Source organism: Porites lutea, chromosome 4 (genome assembly GCF_958299795.1).
Source record: "Porites lutea chromosome 4, jaPorLute2.1, whole genome shotgun sequence".
NCBI lineage: Eukaryota > Metazoa > Cnidaria > Anthozoa > Scleractinia > Poritidae > Porites > Porites lutea.
The window spans coordinates 30,254,547-30,270,682 of record NC_133204.1 but is presented as its reverse complement, the minus strand read 5'-3'; the positions used below and the strand labels follow the sequence as shown (position 1 = coordinate 30,270,682).

At 40.1% G+C, this 16,136-nt stretch overlaps 2 protein-coding genes across 7 annotated transcripts in view; one reads left to right on the top strand and one right to left on the bottom strand.

Moving 5' to 3' along the window:
- LOC140933270 (uncharacterized) overlaps positions 1-10,947 on the top strand; it is a 13,214-nt gene extending 2,267 nt beyond the window's left edge. For 4 of the 6 annotated variants that reach the window (XM_073382799.1, XM_073382800.1, XM_073382797.1 and 1 more), the window contains exons 3-10: positions 407-748; positions 1,974-2,047; positions 4,123-4,172; positions 4,966-5,110; positions 5,712-5,822; positions 6,751-6,878; positions 7,578-7,665; positions 9,084-10,947. In XM_073382799.1, the coding sequence (XP_073238900.1) occupies positions 407-748; positions 1,974-2,047; positions 4,123-4,172; positions 4,966-5,110; positions 5,712-5,822; positions 6,751-6,878; positions 7,578-7,665; positions 9,084-9,215 (1,070 nt within the window). In that variant the 3' untranslated portion in view covers positions 9,216-10,947. Of the gene's footprint in view, positions 1-406; positions 749-1,973; positions 2,048-4,122; positions 4,173-4,965; positions 5,111-5,711; positions 5,823-6,750; positions 6,883-7,577; positions 7,666-9,083 lie in introns of those variants that run through there. The other 2 variants (XM_073382796.1, XM_073382801.1) reach the window with 2 other exon arrangements.
- Positions 10,948-11,852: 905 nt separating this feature from the next.
- Positions 11,853-16,136, bottom strand: part of LOC140933269 (solute carrier organic anion transporter family member 4A1-like) — a 28,045-nt gene continuing 23,761 nt past the window's right edge. Inside the window, exon 11 of the mRNA XM_073382795.1 lies at positions 11,853-15,652. Within this exon, the coding sequence (XP_073238896.1) occupies positions 15,300-15,652 (353 nt within the window). The 3' untranslated portion in view covers positions 11,853-15,299. The remainder of the gene's footprint in view (positions 15,653-16,136) is intronic.

Below are 16,136 nucleotides of genomic sequence, written 5' to 3'. Positions count from 1 at the left end.
GCATAGATACAGCTCCGCAAAGTTGCAAAAATTTACAGATGTTTGTATGGTAGGGGGCACAATTCTGCCCCCTACCATACATGTACAAATGTCTGTAAAACTTTGCGACTTTAAGGAGTTATACCTTCATCAGTTTTCTACAATGCACCTTCAAACTTGGCAATGTTACTAATTTAAAGGCGCTCTTTCAGGTGTCAAAGTAGACAGATTTTTCCAACTTGTCCATGCCAAAAGTTGAAAAAAAGGTGGAAAGATCTATTTGACACTGCTCACCGTAGAGCTTCCAGTAGCTCAGTAGTTAGAGCAGCAGGTCATGAGTTTGATTCTTACCTGGAGCTCGAAATTTTTTCTAAGCTTTCTGGTGTTAGATTTCTCCTTCTTCTAAATTTCTTATTTTCATTCACAGACAAGGCAGACCAGCTAGACATGGGCTATAAAGACTTTGGATACATGTACAGTTTGTATGGAGACTTGGTTATATTCAACAGTGATGATGAGGCAATACGGATGAGAAATGCCCTCCACCATCTGTTTAGACCTGAAGAAGTGGCCCATTTTATGGGAGAAGTTGAGTTAGTTTCTTCTAGATTACTAAACAGCATTGAAGACAAGGATATTGTTTTTCCTTATAAACTGTTCAAGCTTCTTACAACTGAGGTTTGTTTACAATTATTCCTGGGTTTGGATGTTGAAGCTGCAAAAGGAGAAGCAACATCTATCGCTGAGCTCACTATAGCTCATTGGCATGGTGAGTATTGCCAAAATTTGGCACACATTTCATGTGGATGTACAATCGGTAATAAAATTAGTTAAGACTAGAGTTCACCCAAAAGGGCCTCTCTAACATTTTGCTAACTTAGAAAAGGGGAAATAAAGCTTTCCGTCTCCCATTCCCTCCATGCAATGTTGTACTGCTGTTCAAGCTTTCTGTAGAAAACAACAAACACCCCAACTTTGAATGGAGGGGAGGTGGAAGGGTTGTGGATTGTTTTGTTCTCCTTAGTTGCTCCATTTGAGGACAAAGTCTTAACAGTTTTATCACTGATTGTAGCTTTTGACCTAACCTGTTATTTAAATTAGAGAATCACATAGCTGAGAATGTGATTGCAGGGCTGTCGCTAACGGAGCTTTCCATTTGTCAGAACTGACTGGCCAGCCCATTCCCATCGTAAATTATGTGAATTTCACTTTCAATCAAAATTAATCATCCAGATCTGTCAAATTCTAAATATTATGCACAAAGGGGATGGTTTTTCAGCAAAACCTCTTGGAAAAAGTCTATTTCATCGCCAAAATGTCTGGTCTGACCATGGTCCGGCCGGCCAGTTCTGACTTTTGGAAAGTGCCCTAAGATTTTAAGTTGCCAGTGAGATGTAGTTAGTAGGCAGGGAATTGAGCAACTAGGAAGGTCTTTTGGTTCTATTTTATTGTTGTTGTTTTCAGTTTTATATTAATGACAGTAGCTAGAGGTCATGCTCATGGTAGCTGGGAAAAATCTCCAGCCCCCAGCTCTTAGTACAGTGACAGCCCTATAATTGGTAAAATTTTATTAAAGGCAAGTCGTGAGCAATACATCTGATGTAGCTTTCTCAAGCAAACACTACATACAATTCATGTATTAAGGAAAAAATAAAAGTGGTATCTAATTTTGTAATTTTGTTTTTTGTCATTTTTGTATCAAAAGACGAACGATTTAAGAGAAAATCATTGTTCTACTAAATTTCACCATACATGCAATATAGAATGACCTTTCCTGCATTCCAGTGAACAAAGGTACCAACTTAACGCTTAGGTTGACAAAATACAAGTCACTCAACTCACATCCTGGTTTTATTGTGTGTGCTAATTGGACAGGTAAAACAGTTATTTATAACAGTCTATTAGAGTTCAAAACTGAACTGATGAGCTTGACCTTGGCCTTAATAATGATTACTGGTATATTACAATGTGTTTCTTTCTTCTCTCGTTTAAAGGACTTATCTCTGTTCCTGTGAATTTTAATGTGTATGGCTATAAATCAGGATACACCAAAGCAATGTCAGCAAAGGTATAAAACATGTAAAAATTAATAGTCAGTTCACTCAATTTTTGCTCGTGTTGTTGTACCAATACTTACCTTATTTCAGTGCAAAAATTATGTACAAAGTGATTACATCTGCATTATTCTAAGGAATTTTAGCTTAAAAACAAGTTGTTGAGGTGCAATTAACATAAAGACAAACTTATGACAACTGTGATACATTTTGTGATGGCTTTGAAATGGGGTGTTACTATAGGTTTTATATGTTTCAGTAACATGTTCACCCTGCAACCTTCCTTTTGCTTGTTCAAATTTGGTGTACTCTAGAAGGAATCGAGGAAGATCTTTGTTGAGCATACACTGCACGTTGCTAGGATACCAGTTTGAACACAGGTCCAATGGCGGTGCACTTGGTATAGTGGCAGTGCTGTAAACCCCCCACATCTCCAAATATTGAGAATTGATGGGAAAGGGATGATAGGTGACATCATAATGCATGGCACATGACATCATTTGTGCAAAAAATACTCATTAACTCAGATAGTCACGAATTTGCGATGACACAAAACTCATGAAAAAGACATTGTTAGCATTGCAACATTTGATCTGATTGGTTTACTTTCCACCAGTCACATTGTTTAATATATTACAATGGCATACCGGAGTTTATGAGGAAACATTCGATGCTAACAATAAAATAGCTCAAACAACGCAAAGTAGTGGGCATTTTATTGTCGGAAAGTCGAGTCTACTGAAGAAATGGCAAACACCGTTTTTATCAGGAGATACGGTCCAAAATCTGGAGTCTCCCTGATTATCCGGGAGAGTTGACAGCTCTGCAGTAGGCTCAGTTATGATCATCGGTTTATCAGTAAAAGGCTACTTGCACTAAAAAGAAACCAGTTTGATGAGAGGAAACAAGATTGACTAGTCCAGAAGTTCGGATTGGGGGCAGAGCATCAGCTGCTCCTCCTCACTCAAGAAATCAAAAGGAGACTCTTCTCGCAGGGTGTAACATGTGGTGCCCAATCACAGCTAATGGTTAAAGGCCGGGGTATCTCAGGCTGCACCCTGTGAACAGTGCCTCCTTTTGGCTTCTTCTTAATTGAGGAGGGAAAATGGAAGCTTCTGCCGGAATTCTGTCAAAACTTTGAGGTCACCACAGCGCAAACTGCTGGACCAGATTATCTTGTGAGCATCTGTTTAGTGATAGAGTGGTTTTCGTTTGAGTGTCATAAAACCAAAACCACAGTAATTACTCTGGCCAATCACATAGGACACAGACAATACATTGAACCAATCAAAACTCGAAGTAATTACATGTGGCTGACGCAAAGCGTGGGAAAATGCATGCGAGCGCGTCACAATTGGCTTTGGTTTCACTTCTGATTGGATGAAAAGGTGGCGCGAATCTTTTAAGCCAATCGCATCGTGTAGAAAGTGCAAAACCAATTACTTTTCGACACTCAAATGAAAACCGCTCTAAACTGAATTCGCTATACCAAGGGCAAGGCTACTAGGCCTGGGTTCAAAAATGTATCCTAGCAACATGCAGTGCAAGTTCAACAACGATCTTACTCAATTCATGTAAAGTCTTTCTCAAGTACACCAAAACTGAGCGGGTGGAAGAAAGGCTTAGCAGGCAGGATGCCCTTAGACTGGGAGCAAGCTCTCTTGAGTGCCTTGGCCACGGGGCGATACCCCTGGGAGAGCTTGCTCGCAGGCTAAGATGCCCAGCTGCAACATATTATGAGTTAATGGAAAATGGGGAAATGGCAGTTTCATAGTCCAGATGACAATACGATATGGTAGATGACCATTTTGGTGAAGTCCAACTGGCATCCTTTCATGGCCTTTATAGTAGAATTTCACATATTGGACAAATCTCATACCCAGGTCTCGTACGGTCAGATGGAAACAGGCAGGTTGAGATCTGAGTACAACATTAACTTTAGCCTCAACTGCAGGCTGGTTACAGATTACTTCCGGCAGTGTAAACACATGTATGGCCACTTGATGGAAAGCAAACTATGGTATTTTGGTGGGTCTCAGTCCAGTTTTTACGATTTCTCATGAGCTTTCCTTAAATTTCTCATTGTCAGAATCGTCTTTTGACCATCATCAATAAACGTCTAGCAGAGGAGAAACACTGGTAAGTCAGTGAAGTGGATGAAGTAATCAAAATTGATGTCGTGATTCCTGACACATGTACTACACATGAACACCATGTGTTCGCCCCCAACATTTGCCAAAAAGTAGCAAAAGTCTTTTGAAGCTAGTCATTCACGTGGTACAAAATCGCCATGTTGGAGAGCAAAGACAGAAAAAACAAACAGCTCATTATTTTATACTGGTAATTTCCTTTGTTGTCTTGTCCCAGTTTTCCCCATCCTCTCCAGTATTGCGGTTTTGTACCACGTGGATGACTATAGTGTAACTGCAAAGGGCGCAATAGCCCTTTTTTGCTTGTATGTTTTGTTTTTCCAATTTAAACCACGTGATGTTCTCCAGGGAATTAATAGCAACAACTAGCAAAAGGCAAGCCAGTTTGTCGTTTACAAATGTGACCAAAGGGTTGACAAAGGCCGGGTGTGCTAAATCAGTCATGTTTTAGTTACAATGAAGCGTTACGAACGAAGGAAGGAAATTCGCTGTCGCTATTGAGAACGCGTTCTGAGATTATCGGCTTCCCTGTACACTTGAGCTACAGACGCAACAACTCCTAACGATGTTGGCCCGAGTGAGGGTTGATTGATAAGTGTTGGCAGTGGTGAACAAACGGATGCAACAACTCCCAAGAACGTGCAACAACCTTCCTCGCAACAGGGTGTGCAAACGTACCCAACATGCATCATCCAATAATGTTGCGTCCGTTTGCACGGGGCTTTATTGTAAGTTTAAGTGTGAATTCATAAACAATGATAGCTTTTTTCACTTTGTTTTAGCTTTCTTAATGCCATCAGGGAAGCAGAATTTAAATCCAAGGCTGAAATGGCAAACCACCTTTTGTTATTTGTATCCGCGTTGGTCCCAAAAGCCTTAGCGTCCTTGATGACGTCATTCTGCATCGAACTTGCAAAACCGGAAAATGTAAGTAAAATAATCGTCTATACAATGAAGATATTGTCATCCAATGCTTTTTGTCCATCTTTTCCCTTCTTTTAAGTTTTTCATTTCTTTACGTACAACCCTCGGTAACACACCGATACCGGCTTGAGTTAACATGTTGGCGTTCGCTGGCTACGCAAGTGTTTGTCCTGAATCGCCCCAAGTAAGGGAATCCAAGATAGTCTTGGATCTGGATTCCACGCCGGGAACAGTAGAACTTGGATTCCGGATTCCTATTGATAGTGGAATTGTGGATTCCTTGAGCTGTATTCCGGATTCCAAAGCCAAGGATTCAGGATTCCGCAGCAACAATTTGCTGGATGTCGGGATACCACAACAAAAATTTCCAGAGATCCGGAATCCGTATTCCCTTACATGGAGTAACCTAAACACCCAAAGTAAAACCAAAATCTGCACTTCATACCCCTAGACGAGACGACAAGCATCCGTGCCTTCTCTTTCGAGTACGTACGACTGCTATCTGCATTTTATTTCTTGTAAGTTTTGTCTAATCTGCGTGAAAAATGTACATTTACGTGTAGGCTAATCAGCATTTTTATACATTTGCATTCTGATTTTCTAGGTTGAAAAACGCCTTCGGGCAGCTCAAGATGATAGATATTTAGAAAATGTGCTGTTGGAAGTGAAACGACTCTGGCCGCCGTTTTTAGGGGGGCGAAGACTTGCAAAACAGGTAAGCACTGAGCTTTATTCCTTAAAGTTTTGATGGATACATTGTTGAGTTTTCCTCTCAATGCGTTTCGCTTCTGACCGGCGACCTTTTAATACCACGGTCCATGAAGGTGGTCCGTTTTTTTATTAATGCGATCGTATCCCTACACGATCGGATCGAGATTTGGTTGCCTGTGTGAAGACGTAGAGATGTGAATATGATCCCCAGATGAAGGGCCCATAACCCCGAGGTACTAGCAACTCCCCTACTGGGCCTATGTCACTGCGTTTTCACGGACCGGTTTATTTTTCGATACACGGTTTGTGGGGCTTAGAAGATATTCTAATTTCTTGCCAAAATTATTGTAAAACAGTCGGTGAAAACGCTGTGATATGAGTACATGAAAGTACTTGCGCCGGGTAATGAGCTCCTTCCCCGGCCTAATATTAGGGAGCTTACGCAACTACGATGGCACGGCTACAAAAACGTCACTTAAAAAGTAAATTCGCGCTGCTTCAAACTTTATCGCGCTTATTCGAACTCGTTTTATTCGTCATATGTTGGAAATTTTCGTTTTGGAGTTGAATTCTAAAGGACTGTACTACACTTCAGGAAAAGAAAAGAAAAGTTGTTGTCTTGTGTTCCCGTCCTCGACAAAACGTGAAATTAGGAAGTTTCACGTTGTAGTCGTGCAACCACGGCTAACAAATGAACAAAAATCAAAAAGCGTGATGCAAGTGCAATCTAAACCTATTGTTTTTATGCCGTTCTCGTTGGCGTCGCCTTCGTCTTTGTTTAAACTCTCTATGATAATTTTAGAAGAAGCCTGAAAAAGTCAATACCTGTGAATACCGAGTGAACGCGTGACGAAGTCTTAAGAAGGTCTGTATGGAGGTTATGGAGCTGGCCTTTGGGTGTTAAAAGTGTTGGGTTCATTTTTTCTTTGTAGGAAGTTATTATAGATGGTTATAAAGTTCCCGCTGGCCACTATGTTGGATTTCTTACAAGAGCAGCTAACTGTGATCCTAAGATATTCCCCGAGGCAGAAAAGTTTCTACCCGAACGATGGGATACTTGGTGAGCTTTTTTTTCTTATTTCCGTTAATTTGGACTGTTCCTGCCAAAAGCATCTGTGGCAAATAATGCAGGCAGAATTGCTGTTCAGCAATGAAACTTATAAGTTATGTGTATTTGTGAACCTTTCGAATAAAAAAAAAACGCCGTGATTGGACAGAACGACTTAAATGTATCTTCACGCGTCTTACGTCGCGCGCGCTCTACTTCGCAGTCTGGGCGCGCGGAATTCATGGGCCATTTTATGAAGAGAGAACTTGTTTCTCGTCCATAATTGGTGAATTTTTAAAGCACTTGAAAATTTTTGACAACACTGACTTCAGCTTGCTCCTCTTCAACACTGCTCTAGTGTTATTAAAGAAAGTTTCATTTACTTTTACAAAAAAAACCCACAACGCCCTCGCCAAGGGCCTGGAGAATAGGGGGAGGGGTACGGGAGACGGGAGAGGAAAAGGTGGGGGATGCAAGTCCTAAAAGGGTGGGAAGCGAGAGAAATGAGAGGAAATTATGTAGCATTGCTAACTATTTCGCAATGAAGAAGCCAAGAAAAAAGAGTCGGGAGCCCGGACTGCAATGTACCGGAGGTGGGAGACTTCCCCCCCCCCCCCCCCCCCTGTTCTGTCCACCTCCCCTGCTTCATTAACACTAACTGCACAAACAGTATACAACATACTAACTGATTGTCTGCGTTTGTTTTCGTAGTAACCAGCTTGACAAGGACCGCGTATGGACGTTTGGCTCAGGTCCCCGGATGTGCGTTGGACATAAATTCATACATAAGATTATCAAGGTCAGTCAATACTCTTGAGTATCTTTCTTAAAAGTTGCTCATTGTATATATGATTGTTAAGAATTCCTTCCTACAACCAGTTGCAAAAGTCCTTGAGACACTGTACCGTATTTTGGCTTAAATGGCCTGTCCATGATCTTGTGCTTGTGATCCCCCCTCCACCCCTTATCAAAGTTGCTAGCAGTTCAAGAAGATGCTCCAGACTTGGAGGAACAACTTTGAATGGAAGGGAGGAGGGAGATCAGTATTGTATATGACAGACCTGTGACTAGAAGGAAGAAAGGTCGTTTTTTCGTCGGATTGTCTCAAAATTTTGCAACTGGTTGTAGTAAGCTCTCGGAATGGTGCGGAGAGGGAATAACGAATCTAAATCCGTGTCTCTGGCACTTTGGCGCCTGGGCCATTTACTTAGCTTGAGAAAACAGCCAAGGCTATCACAGGTTTCCCCGTGGAATGACGTCTGAGCAGCGACTGCAGAAATTCCATACTGATGACGTGAACTCCCCCCATTTGGGTCAGGGTGGTTCTTCTGATTTTCCTTGCTGCGAGAGAAATTTACTTCAACCAATCAGAAGCACTATCTCACATCTGGGTAACGGCACGTCATCAGTATGGAATTTCTCTGCTCGTTCCTCAGGCGTCATTTCGCGTGGCATTGCGCAATGTCGGCTGTGTTTTCAGGCTTCGACTCGTACGATCCAGTGGAATTCTTGTAAGCCGAAGCGGAAGTGGAAAAACTAAACAAATCACATGGCACGGGAACAAACAATGTGATTGTTGTAGCCGTTCGCTGCTTCTTCTGACTCCGGCAACCTGGTTTTCACTAGTTCGTAAGCGAAATCGGAACGCTAAATCGGAATTGGAATCGGAACGGGATTGCCGTTAACGCTCTCCGGCTGCCACTCCCTCGCTACTGGAAACCAGTCTGAAGCTTACAGTACTGTAAAAGACCGCTTATACATTTTTGTTTGGGGTTTTAGGAGGACTTATAAACTTAGGGTCCTTTATCCGAGGGGCTTATAACGAGAATAGAAAAAGCACTTTAAAAAAAGCTACAGAAGTGCTGATCAAAACACATTTTGCATTTACTGGTTTTGAATTAAGCCTCAAAACGTCATAATACGTCAAATTCAAGAAAATAAAAGCTGTTAGAAGAATAACAATCCGGTGTACTCTTTGTTGTTGTTATTTGCAGGTAGATGGTCCTATATTTCGGCTTGTGGGAGGGGTGGAGAATCGAAAGGCTTCTGCCCTTGCTGGTTAAAGAAATAGAGGTTGTAAATCGGGCACTATATGACTAAATTCATCAGTTACGGAGTTTGTACTATCGAAAAGATTTAACGGCTTAACCAAATTCATAACACTGTCTATACATAGCCATAGAATGAATCGAGCTTGCTTTTATTATATATTTGCAGCTTCTCGCTAAACATCTTCTTCAGTCGTACGAGTGGGAATTGGTACCGAACCAAGATCTGACGTACAAATGGCTTCCTGTTTCACGCCCCAAGAACGACATACAACTGATTTTCACAAAGATTGGATTATGAGTGGGTTTCGTTTTCAACATTTCCATTTAAAAATAAGTAGTGATAACAATAATGATAGTGATCATGCGTAATTATATAATAATTGCGGGCGACAAGAGGACCCCAGAATCGTAATCTCCAGGTTGTTATTACGCATGCGTCGCATGTATGTAGCCAGCATTCGTTTGGACTTCCACTAAGAATAAATGGAATGCACATAAGGCTATTTTATTACGCGTGTTTGAACCTTCGATCACTCATAATCTGTTCACGCGTGTTTTGACCATCTGTCTCACGTGAAAAGCGTTGGAGCAAAAGCGTTTTAATCTTCGAGCGTTGTCGCCCGCATTTCGTAACCTTTGGTTATTACTAGTTATTAATAATGACAAAGTCCCTTTTTATGTTAACAATTAACATCAGTTCCAAATACGAACACCAATGACGCGTTTCTGCAGGTCAGTCTCTATCAGCATTTCAACTTATAAGGGTCCGACCATTTGACTTTTGAGGGGGGCGGAGAGTATGGGTGATTTCAGAAATAAATATCCTGCAGACTGATTTCGAGGGAAAACAATCGTGCAAGGTAATACCTAGGGAAAAAATTCTTGCACTGAAAAAATATCTTTCATGGCCTATAATGCTGGGAAAAAAATCTTACACCGTTGTGTGTCAGGAAAAAATTCAAACTCCAGAGGTTTGGGAAGAAAGAAATTCTTACCCAAACCAAATCACCCATACAAGCCAGGCCCCCACCCCCAACCCCTTCAGAAATCAAATGGTCGGCCCCCAAAAGGTTACCATACTATTGAGACCCTCGATTATTGCAACATTGACTAAAAAAATTATATTTGCATTTTATTCTTATTATAATCAGAAAAATAGAAGAAAGCGCGTCGAAACAAGCCATAGCAGTGCTGAGCAAAATACGTTTTGCATTTACTGTTTTTTATTTTTTAGTTAATAAATCAAATTCATTTTTAGCGGCATTTTACGGTTGGTCATTGGGCTAAACTATGTGTAACAGCTCATGAGGTTGTAAAACAACTGGGTTTCAGCGTATTTTAAGGTTGAAAGCATCATCAGTAGCGCAAATAGTGATGGATTTTAAGTTGCAGACGTCAGTCTGGTCGAAAAAGTTTCCTTCTAAAAGTGGATTTATATTTATTTGATGGCCGCAAAAACAGCGACAGACATATATCACATTCAGTAATACTCCTCACTGAAGACCCTCGTCGTAACTATATCAAATATTTAATGTTTTACGCTTTTATTTTTTTAAAACGTATTTTTAATGAGTTTTTTCTCGAACTGTTTCGTACACGTTGTCCTCTACAGTTAAAAACTACTGCCTTTGTTCGGAATTGTAATCATATGTTATAATTTGCCAGTTTATATTTTTATCAGTTATTTGAATTCAATAGCGGTAAAGATCATGGTCCAGTTGTTCGAAAGGTTGATAGTGCTATCCAATGGATAAATCTCTATCCAGAGGATAATGCAATTGGTTTCCCTAATACTTATCAACCGGATAGGGATTTATCCGTTATATAGCGCTATCCAACGTTTGAACAACTGGGGCCTGCTGTATTTGTATTAATTCAATATTATTCCGTAGTTTTAATTTTAAATTGTTTTTAACACTTGAAATATCAACTAAGTTGACCAACTGTGATGAAGGAGATAAAGGAATTAAAAAAAGATAAGGACTCCACCGCTTGACAGACACTTAGTCTTGCGTTGCATTTTTTTTTCGACATTTTACGGGGGAAGATCGAGATCAGCAGTTGAATCCCGATTTTTTCGAACCTTCCAATCGGACAGGCAAGAAGGCAAATACCGTATTTATTCGAATAAGCGCCCAACCTCTAATAAGCGCCCAGCCTCGAATAAGCGCCCAGCCCTCCTCCTGCCAAATAAGCGCCCACCCCCTCCTCCTCCCACTTAAACTCAAATAAGCGCTCACCCCAACCCCACCCACTTGAGTGAAAAAATTCTAATAGGAGACTTCCCCGAGGACGGAGGTTTCTTCAGAATGTTTTACAGAAACCTTGCTTTGTTACTTCTTCGCGTTTTGTTATTAGCATTTATTGTTTTGTTGCAAAATAAACATACTTCACTTGCTGAAAACGGTGAAAATTTTTACAAGCGCCCACTCTCAAGGTCCAAAAATTTAATAAGCGTCAAGGGCGGTTAATCGAATAAATACTATGTATAATTCTTTAGCAAAGATTTTATATTTGCTGCAAATAAAAATTTAAAGATATCAGCCAGTTCACCTTAAGATCGCGTGCTCCAAAAAGTCGGGATTACACTTAAGTGAAACTATGCCCAAGTCAAACAGTAGGAAATAAATTCACAGGCTTCAGCAGTTTGGAGACGGTAATCACAGTCCTACCATTCTACTTTTGAAACCAGTGCCTAGTCGCTACCATTTGTTTTCGGCGGGAGAGAAGAATTGATACAAGTTTGCAATTCGCCACTTAAGAAACGAGAAGGGAACTGGAGCCGAAATGCATCCCGCAATTGTTTCTGGGATGGTTACAGGGGACGCACAGGTCAGCTATTGGTCATTCCCTAGTGACAGTCCCAGAAGTCTTTGCGCAAGTTAACTCGTCCCAGTTTCGCTCTGGGAATGTAACGAAAAGAACACTCACAGACTAAAGAAAATTGCAATAGAAACGCTTTTAATCTTAACAATTGGATTACGATAAATACAGAAAGTATCTTAAAAAGAAAGAATACAAATGGTAACTAAACTAAGTGTCTCCTGATTTAAGGGTTAGCAAGACTGATCTCAAGGGTCAAAGCACGCCAGCGCGCATGTCCCTTAACTACAGACCGCTAACTTACACCACCAATCAATCAGGATAGTTACGAAAACAACTTTGTTTTAAATTTATTGCCGCTACTTTTACTTACTAATAAACAAAGGTTGATAGTTTTCACTAAGCCTTCATTGTGTCCTTTAAAAGTCTGTGATCAAATGAACTTAATTCAGAACTCACTTTTGACTTTTCAGATTATTGGTAAACAACAGCCCCCTGACGGGAGAAAACAAGATTAATATGTGAAACTGAGTTTTCATTAACCATCGAATACATTTTAAATAAATAACCAGTCGAGTTTTCATGGACTGATTACATCTAAAACGCGAATCCACGGAACAATCTTGTATAACATTGATCAAATTTTAGAATTATTAGCATCAACCACTGATTGACTTCGACAAGAGTGGGGTTTCAACTATCTTCAAGTAACTCGAGCAATGAGGAAAACAGTCTCTTGTGGTGCACCTTCACTGCTTACTTCTAGAAACATTCACTCTAAAACACCAGTTGTAAAATTTACGTTATAGTGTTAAAAAGGGGTTGTGTTGGGAGTGGGCGAGCGAGGAATTTCCGCTTGGGTCAAAAGAACGACCATCTTTCGAGAAGTAGCAAAGCAGTACAGGGCTGTCAAAAAAGTCTGCTTCCTCGTGTCATTGCTAAAAACATTCTCTTTTATCCTACATACAAGCGTACAGTACTAACTGAATATAAATGCACTTGAATAAATTTGAACGTAATTACTGAAAGAACTAATTTTTTAAAGTATTAGGCTGAAAAAGTGTAATTAGGGAAAGGATTTTGAATTCAAATTGTTTAAAAGACACACCCACGCGGGAAAATAGGAAAGATGTATTTGTTACGATAGGTTGGAATATTAGGGAAAAGTCTTTTAAACAAATCTGGCACTTTTAAGGATCAACTTGACTCTCTTTAGTTCTGAATTTTTTGTTCTCAGCTCTGTACTATTAACTCTTTAAGAATTTCACTTAACTGAGCACTTACAAGAAACAAAAGCTCTCGAAAACGTACAACGAAGGAGACAATTAAAACAAGAGAGACCCTAGGAACGAGCTTATTAAGAAGATCAAACGTTGCATTATAAAGCAATATTTCGCTCACATAGAAAAAGAGAGGTGGCCTGGATCGAAAGTGGCCGAGCAAGCACTTGGGGGACAAGAGCCAAGCTCAGCGAACTAACAACGGTATGTAATGCCTCTTCTAAAGGCGGAAATAACGAAAGAGTTGCTATTTATAGGTCAAAGTCAAATTAACTCACGTGGTTAGGAGCTAGGTAAATTTCCTGAAACAAAAGGAAGATTCTACATGAGAACAGAGTTAGATTCTCAGAGGATTATTTCGGTAGACAAACATGGCCGCCGTCTCATTGTTTAATTTTGTACACAAATTAGTCGCCGTGACGCCATGTGAAAACGATCTATTCTGACTTCTAGTTTACTGACTTTTCGCTGATTTTGAGAAACCAGAAACACAAAGACATCGTTCAGATATATGATAATCCTTAATCTCAGCTTAAGCACTATCTTTAAAATATATTTCGGCCTTGGTTATTATCAGCGTTGACAAACTTTCACTAGATAAACTCTCTCAAAACAATCCCACAGATACTTGTCAATCTTCTCTAGATTCCACGCTATCTTTTTTAAAGCTACCTCATGACTGCTTATCATGGATTATTGACATAGTGATTTAAATCCCATGCAGTGAAAATAAGTGATTTGTTTTTATACCTTAATGTGCATCAAAAATAACCCAATACTGAGAAAAGCTGCTGGGTGAAAGCCTTTTTTGAGCTCAATTACACCTATGGTGTTTAAATATATGAAAAATAACTAAAATATTTATATATAATTCCCGAAAAACAAAAAACAAAATCTATAAAACGACCACCAATTAAAATAAAACGGAGAAAAGCAATATCAAAAATATATAATATTAATTACATGGTAAATGGAACAAAGTCAAATCCAAACAGTACTGCTGCATAATCGGTGCTAAAATTGTATCATAATGACACTGCTATGCACTTACTGAGTTTTTCATCTGTCCCAAGCAATTTTTGAACTAAGTATCGGTCATTCCTACGTTCAGCTGTATCTACACTCGTTGAGTTTATCGCTCATAATCTGTGCTTCCTAAGTGAATAGTGTATCCCTCAAACTACATGTTTTATAATAATGACTTATTTTCAGTTTTTCTTCATTTCAAACGTGAAAGGAGAATGTGTAAAAATTCCTCTGTCAAAATTATTCTTACATTTGATACCTTTTTTGTACTGCATCAGTGAGGGAGTCAAACAAGAAAACAAAAACAACAATAACCATGATAACAATAATAATAATGATAAAAATAATTTGATATTTCATATCATTATGTATATTACGATCGTATTAGGTTTCGTGCCGACCTTTTTTACTTCTAAGTATAGCTTCTCAAGTGGTATAGGTTACGTTATGCGCCCTATACTACTCATAATGTGGACAGCATTCCAAAGTTTTATACTGCGAGATAACATTAATTAAGATTTAAGATGCGGCCAGGATATGTTAACGCTGCAATGCTGAAATGGAATGGGCTTTTTTTTAACTAGGGACCTTAAGCAGCGAGAACGTTGACGTCAAAAATGGCAGCCGGAAGTTGATATTTTCTCTCTGTCAGTGCTCTGACTCAACACATTCGTACAGCGGGAGTTAAAACGAAGGCATTCAGATTCGTTGTGTGAGACAGAAGCGTTCCATCGGACATGGAACCTCCGGTTGCTAATCATGACTTCCGGGATGTCAGCATTCTCGTTGCTTACCCTCGACATTTTTTTTCTAATATCAATCGTTTACATGTAACTTTCCTATTCTTCCTTTGAGAATCACGATAACAACAGCTACAGTTACAACAAAACGTTCCTGCGCAGGATAACCATCTCCTGAGTGCATGGAAAGATTGAGTAGTTTACCTGGCTGCTAGTTATCATCTAAAAGCCGTCATATTACCTCTATTCCTTACGAACCTTAAATCGACTATTGACCCGTCTTAACGTAAAATGCTATTAGATACCCAAATAATTCCTCACGTATGTGAAGCACGAAAGATTCAAGTTTGCGATATCTAAAATTCACCAACAAATAGATGACTATATTTGCATTATCTCCACCTGGGTTATCTAAAAATTCCTTGCAGAACACTCTAAGGTGCTTGAAGAATCTCTCAAAGGGAAGGAAGAAGTCGACAAACGGCACACTTTTTTTGTATTTTTAAGTCACCTTTAAATCGACGACTCGCTTTGCGGTAAAAATCTCCTCTCACTCTCATCACCAGCTGTTTTGAAAGACAGACAAACACTGTCATCATCAATGGAATACCGCGCAATACCAGGGACTGGGGAAGAACTTCTGCTGTCAGGACCAGCCTGCGCAAGAGCTTCCTGTTCTGGATCAGCCTGCTGATCAGTCGCCTGTTTTTCTTGGCGGAACACAAAGCCTGGTACTGGCGTCTGGGGAGGGCTTAGGCGATGTTGTAACTGTGGGGTGGAGGGATGATCTACATCCGGGACCGCTGGGGTTGAGTCGATTGACTTACAGAAGAACCAAGAACCGAAGTAAAGAGCCGCTGAAAGAACTGGGAAGATAGAAATAATAAATACAGTCGGCCCTGAATGGTATTGGGGGTACTAAAGATTTCCGTTAGAAAGTTGAAAAGGAAACTGTAGACTTGCTACAAGTCGACCTCTTGGCGAGCGGAGCGAGCCTTGTTTGACCGCGTAGCGGCCGACCGCGAGCGACGCGCCATATGAAATCCGACGAAGGACTTTTTTGAAAGTCTAGGGAAACTGGGACAAAATTTGTTCTCCAAACACAAGATCAAGCGCAACAGGGCAGCAGAAAAAAGGGGAGGACAAAACGTGTGTATGTGTGACAAACGTGACAGGGCTATCACTTGCTTCTCTTCACTAAATACTACCGTATTTTGGTCTTTTACAAAACGATCTGCTTAAAGGAAGGTGAAGTTTGGCGGAACATTTTTTTCACTCAAAGTTATTGTCACGCTTGTAACACAAGGTTTGTTGGCTTCCTTCATCAGGCGACCTTTTGCGTAAGTTTAC